Source organism: Netta rufina (genome assembly GCF_964035555.1).
Source record: "Netta rufina genome assembly, chromosome: 2".
Lineage (NCBI taxonomy): Eukaryota > Metazoa > Chordata > Aves > Anseriformes > Anatidae > Netta > Netta rufina.
Genome location: NC_140124.1, coordinates 11,734,099 through 11,740,098, shown reverse-complemented (window position 1 = coordinate 11,740,098; position 6,000 = coordinate 11,734,099). Strand labels below are relative to the sequence as shown.

The window sequence follows — 6,000 nt, the reverse complement described above, 5'->3', positions numbered from 1 at the left end:
GTCGCAGTGGAAGTGCTGAGCAGCAGGCGCTGAGTAACCTACATTCCGACAGAGGAAGTTTTAGATTAAAGGAGTTCTGATAAACAGGGTTTTACTGTGCTCCTCCAGCCGACTACAAATAGAGTCGGCACTAATGATGACATTAATTATTTAGCATATTTTTTTCTTGACATTCTTCTGTTTTCCATTCACTGCCTATGATTCTGAATGCATATTTTTAACTTAGATAATAACTAAGGAGGGGAGAGTACAGAAGCAGCAAGTCCCTTGTAACTTAAAGCAACATCTTATCTGTGGCATACGCTGGCTTTTTGTAATGAATGCGTAATGCTCTGTAGTCAAGCTTTTCAGAGGAATGCTGGTGTCATCTTCCTCTTGGTAAAAGCCCCTCTGCTCCCGACACGTTAATTGCACAGTTGCCTAAATGAGGCACTGCGGAGTGTTAATGTATCAGCCTGAGCGACAACACGCTCCTCTTTTCACAAGGCTTTTGCCCTTGATCGTGAATTTAGCAAAGCGAGTACCTTAAAAATAAGCGGAGATTCAATTACACTTAGCCTCTTGCGTAAGGCTTGTGGGTACAGGGATCCTTCGACTGTAACTCATGCACTTTCCCTAGAAACAATAAGCAATTGGTGAAGTAGTTGGCAAGTGCTGGGTTAGGGAAGGATGCAGCGGCGTTCGTGTGTGTCTGGAAGCGGAGTATTCAGCGTCCACATGGTTTATAGATAAAATAAATAGGAAAAAGAAAAAAATAAGAAAAATAAAAATAAATAAATAAAAGAAAAAAAAGAAAAAAGGGGAGGAAAGGGGAAAAAAGGAAAAATGGGAAAAAAAAAAAAAAAAAAAAAAAAAAAGGAGGAAAAAGGAGGGAAGGAAAAAAAAAAGGGGGGGGGGGGGAGGGAAGGAGAAAAGGGCTCGAGATGCTGCCTGCTGGAGCCCCCTGGCCAGCCATCCCCGGGCAGGATGCTTCTCCTGGCTCCGGGGCTTGCTCGGGCTCCGGCCCGTGGGGTGCGGGTTTTGGGGCGGCGGGCTGGCGGCGCTGATGTCAGCGCAGGGCGGCGGGAGCGATTGGGCTGCGGGAGACTTTGCAGCAGCAAATCCGCCCCCCTTTCCCCCCAACACGCCTCCCCCAGACTCCTCACTGTCGGTTCCAAAGCTCGGCCGGCTGCGGGCAACTCGCAGAGGTGCCAAAAAGAACACAAAAAAAAGAAATAAAAAGAAAAAAAAGTGGTCGAGGGGCCGGCCCGGCCGCCCCCCGCCCCCGGGCATCGCCCCGGCCCGTCGGGGCGGAGGAGCGACCCCTCGCCGCCACGCCGGGCAGCGCCGCCCTACACGGCGCCCTATAAAAGCCGCCTCCAGCGAGGGGGGAAGCTCGGCGTGAGGAGAAGGGAGCGGAGCGGGGCTGCTCCGGCCGGCTTCGGGCCATGACATCCGTCCTGGGCAGCGGCAGGGCGTCGGGGGGACCGAGCGGCCAGCTGAAATGCAAGCCCAAGAGGAGGCGGAGGAGGAGAGCCAAAAGGAAAGGTAAGGGAGATTTGTGTTGTTTTTTTGTTTTTTGTTTTTTTCCTTGTTTGTTTGTTTGGGTGCTTGTTCTTGCCGCCCGCCCCGCGGACACGCCGGTCATTGTCTGGGGATGGAGCACACCGGCACCCCCGGGGCTCTCCCCGGGGGGAGCCGGCCAGAGGGGGGGGGTGTCTCCGCACCCCCCTTCTCCCCGCAATCTTCATTTGGGGTCGTGGGGGACTCTTCGGGTGCCTCAGCCCCGGTGTCCCGCTGTGGAGGAGCAGAAAGCTGCGCCGAGCCCCCCGGCTGCAGGCAGGCGCCACACCGCCCCTTTTTGGCTTTTTTTCACCATTTTTTTTTTAAATAAGGTCTGCCAAGTTTTGCTATTCTGGGGCCCGTTCCGCTTCCCCAAGCAAACCTTTGTTAGGAAAGCGCTAATTGTCATGAGCATGAAAAGTAAAGCTACAGGGTGTCACTGCAAACAGGGAATGTGCCCTAGATAAAAGCTCTTCTGAAGTCCTGTTTTCTCCTGTAGAGAGGATGACACACTACTGCCTGATTTCTGATGTTTTTTTGCCTGAAAAAGCCGAAGTTAACAGACTGAGCACTTTAAAGTGAAACGGTACGGGAAGCAGGTCCGGAAATGGGCAGGTGCAACGCATCTGCTTGCAGCGATGCCAACTCCAAGGGTGCCACTAACCAGCAAATGTCACCCAGCCCATTGCTGTCACCAGTACCTGGGACTAGCACAAGCTTCACCCAGCTGGCTTCTCAAGTCAAGCCGGCACTCAGATACCTTAGTTCTGCTGATTCCAGAAGCCCTCCTTTGGAAACATCATTAGCTAGGAGTCTTTTGGTTATTGATTATGTCAAAGCCAATAAGCGTGTTACTGGGGAACTTTTCAGAAGGGTGTCAAAGCAGGTTTTGTGTAGTAACAAGTGAAAAGGGGTCAAATGCTGGATGCTGAAGTGTATTGTACAGTTGTCACTGTTTCAGCTTTCATGCCTGAACTCTCAGTATCCATAACTGTAGTAATAAACAGTGACCTGAGCACAAGAGGGAACAGCAGGCATGCAGATGTGCTTGTGCTTCCAGTAGGTGTGTAATCTTGTCTTGCTACTCTGTATCTTTAGCATGCAGTAACAGCTGGTGATAAAGGCTGTTTTATACTATTACCAAACAAACTTTGAAATATTAAACAAAGGGAGAGCTGCCATTAAAGCTGCTTCTATTTAAGTTGTGCTCTGCAGACTTATCTTGTATTTGTTTGAGCAAAAAAACTTTTCCGGGGTTTACAAACGTATCCTAGCCTTAGATACCCTATGCTTGGCCAAGAAAAGAGCAGTCATTAATCCATGCAGTGGGGAAAAGGTTCTTTGTTATAAAGGTAAATTATAAATGTTGTTTCCCTTTCTAAGAAAGTGACAAAAGTGAGGGTGTTTCAGTAAGACTTCTTTTGCTGCTTTCTTTGTTGCCAAATGTTTTGCTGAAATAAAGTGGAAGTTGAAAGCCTTAACAAAACACAAAAATTTGCTAAATAATAACTTGGTAAATGCAGCTATTTGCAGAGCGCACAGCTGGAGGCTGATGGCATTCAAGAAAAGTACTTGTCTGACCAGTATCAATGAGTGCATTTGAAGCATTCATTTTTTATTCCTTCAAACATGGTATCCTAACATCTTTCCAACCAGTTGGTTAGTATGCTAATTATAGGGAGCAAAGCTTTTGTTTGTATTATTTTTCTTTTGTATATAACCACTTTATATATTCATTAACAATGCACATTCCTGTGAATTTATGTTGGCCAAAAATGGCTTTAATTTATGGTAAGCCAAGTATAAAACCTGTTAGTTTTGACTATTACTATAGTTTATTTATATATATATAGGTGGTAACTAATAACAAAGGTGTTGCTTAACAAACCGGCTCTCTTGAACACTTGTCAAGCAAATGTTTATTAGGCTCACAAATTACTACATCTTCCTGAGAATTAACATGGGCTCCACTGTTTTGCAGATTTGATCTATTTAATAGCTTGTGGAAAATCTTTTTCTGTAGTTACACCTAAGGCATCTCCCTTAAACAGCTCTCCAGCATGTATTTTGTTATTTATAGTAAAAACACTTTTAGAAGATGCTTTAAAGTATGTGCATGTATGTACATAGACACAGATACCTATGGACACATGTACACAAAGAAATTCATTGTAATCTTAAATTTAAATCGAATAGTAATCAGAGTAAGGAAATGATACTGCCTTTTGCATCCCTACTCTTCAGGGAGGTAGGCTCAACAGATTTATACACTAATATATTAGAAGTGTTAAATGTGAACAGTGCTTAAACACAGTTTAAATCATTGCCTCATAGAACATCTAAGAATGCAAAGCAGCAGAAGAAAATACTATTTTCTATTTAATAACATTATTTTCTTTACCTCTTTGGATTCAACTCTGTGGTTTCAGTCATGTTTTTGTCCTGGGTAGTGTGAATTACAAATTAATGTATCTGGGCATAGCATTTTGCTCCATTCCTTTTAAACCAGAGCATCCAGGTATAGGAGTTTTGGGACAGTAAGCAAGTTCAAGCAAGGAGAGCAAGAATTCTTTGAATAGATAAATCTCCATGTGTGTTTGTGATAAAAACAATAAAACCCATGTGCTGTGCTGCAAAAGACAGAATTTCCCTATATGCAAATAGAGCACTAAAGACCTTGTGTGATTCCAGTGTGCAAAGACATAGTCCTGTAATTGATTTGTGTGCACTTTATTTTAAGCATATGGAATCCAGCAAACTACTCAGTATAAATATTCTGCCTTGATGAGTTAATGTTAAATGTCTGTGCGCAGAATATCACATTGCAGGTGTATATTTGCCCAATGATTTCATTCAGTTTTACACTACTTGCAGAAAGCGTGTTTAAAAAAAAAAAAAAAAAATTGGCTGGATATTTATAGCTTTTTTGTTAAATTAGTATAGGTAGGAATCTTTTCATTGCCACTTAGAAAATCAGTATGTTAACTCCCAGGGGAATTAATTTCTTAATTTCTCAGAGACCTAATGCAAAATAAATACAGATGGTTGCTAGAATACCTGAATATTAATTCCATGTAAAAGCAGAAACAGATATTGTTTCTATTTTATATCTGTGGTTATAAAATGACCAGAAGTTAGAAAAATGACTTAATGAACTAACTTCTAAATTTTCAAATCCTTAAAGGAAATTGCTGGATTTGTGGATTCTTGTGTTTTCCCCTAGGCTTTGGAACATGGCAGAGTATTGGCAGAACTGAGCACAGTGGCCTCAGCATGTTTTATATGGACTTGCTAGCCTGCAGTACAGATCTTGGAAAGAAAGCTTGTGTTCTGAGATGAATGACTAAGAGTAGACAGAACAAAAGCAGAGTTGCAATTACTGGTAATACTAAAAAGGCCACACATCAGCAGCCTCCTGCAACTTCTTAGAAATCATCATATAGAAACTAAACATGAAATGGGTGATGAGGGATATGCCACTTAGTTATTGTGCAGTGTAAGACTACAAGTAAGCCACCTTAGTTGCAATGCCTTTTTATAGAGCTAGCAATTAAAGTTAATTACGGGGATTGGGAGGGAATCAGGTATCCCTGATGTGGTGGAAGGCTGGGCCAGGGGTTGCTGCTGATACAATGGGACATGAAATAAAAGTGGACAGAATAAAGTAAATAAGGACAGCAAGAGGATGAGAGGCAAAAATGATTGTGAAATTAAATTTCATGAAAAATTAATGCAATAGGAAGAGTGTACTGAGGACAGAGGGAAGAAATGAACTTGGTCCTTCATCATCCTGCAACACCAAAGTAATAAATGAGCGCATTTCATCTTGGTGAGGTTCAGGGACACAACTCCTTCCCCACAACAGCATTGTCGTGCTTCAAGATGTGTTCCGCTTATCTCGTCCCCTGGTAGCTTGAGGGAAAGGGACTGGATTTGGTGATAAAATTAAATTGATTAAGCCTTTATCCATCATCTAATTTGGTACCTTTCTTTTTTCTTTTTTTTTTTTTTTTTTTACTATTACCTCCAATTTCTAGTGATCCGTGTAATGACAGCAATTTGAGATAGCATCAAGGACATTAGCTACAATGACTGAACTTAAATTTAGAATAAAAATATGGGATTCATGAGTCCATATCTAAAGAGCAGACAATTAGGTTATAGCAGTTGTCTTCCTAGCAACAGCACATAAGTGCAAGAACAATAAAATGGTGCATTTTACTTTGACAGAATAAAATATTTCAACTTTACCTTAAAGTGTTAATTATGTAAGCAGAAAAAGCAGTAATGTAAAAAGTTGACCGTATCTTAAATGAACAATTACAGATATAGCCTTTTTGAACATAAATTATCAGATGTTTTGCTTTCTTCAGTAGTGATGCAAAGGCATTTAAAGGCAGTGGCAAAATACCATAGTGTTGGAAATAGCTTCACACTGCTTAAAATTTTGCAGCTTCT

General features: G+C 42.1%; 1 protein-coding gene across 1 annotated transcript in view; it reads left to right on the top strand.

The window, feature by feature from the left end:
• Window positions 1-1,427: 1,427 nt before the first annotated feature.
• The window catches only part of ADARB2 (adenosine deaminase RNA specific B2 (inactive)), a gene marked incomplete at both ends in the record, with an annotated part of 309,097 nt that continues 304,524 nt past the window's right edge, over window positions 1,428-6,000 (top strand). The window contains one exon of the mRNA XM_084306904.1: window positions 1,428-1,527. Within this exon, the coding sequence (XP_084163030.1) occupies window positions 1,428-1,527 (100 nt within the window). The remainder of the gene's footprint in view (window positions 1,528-6,000) is intronic.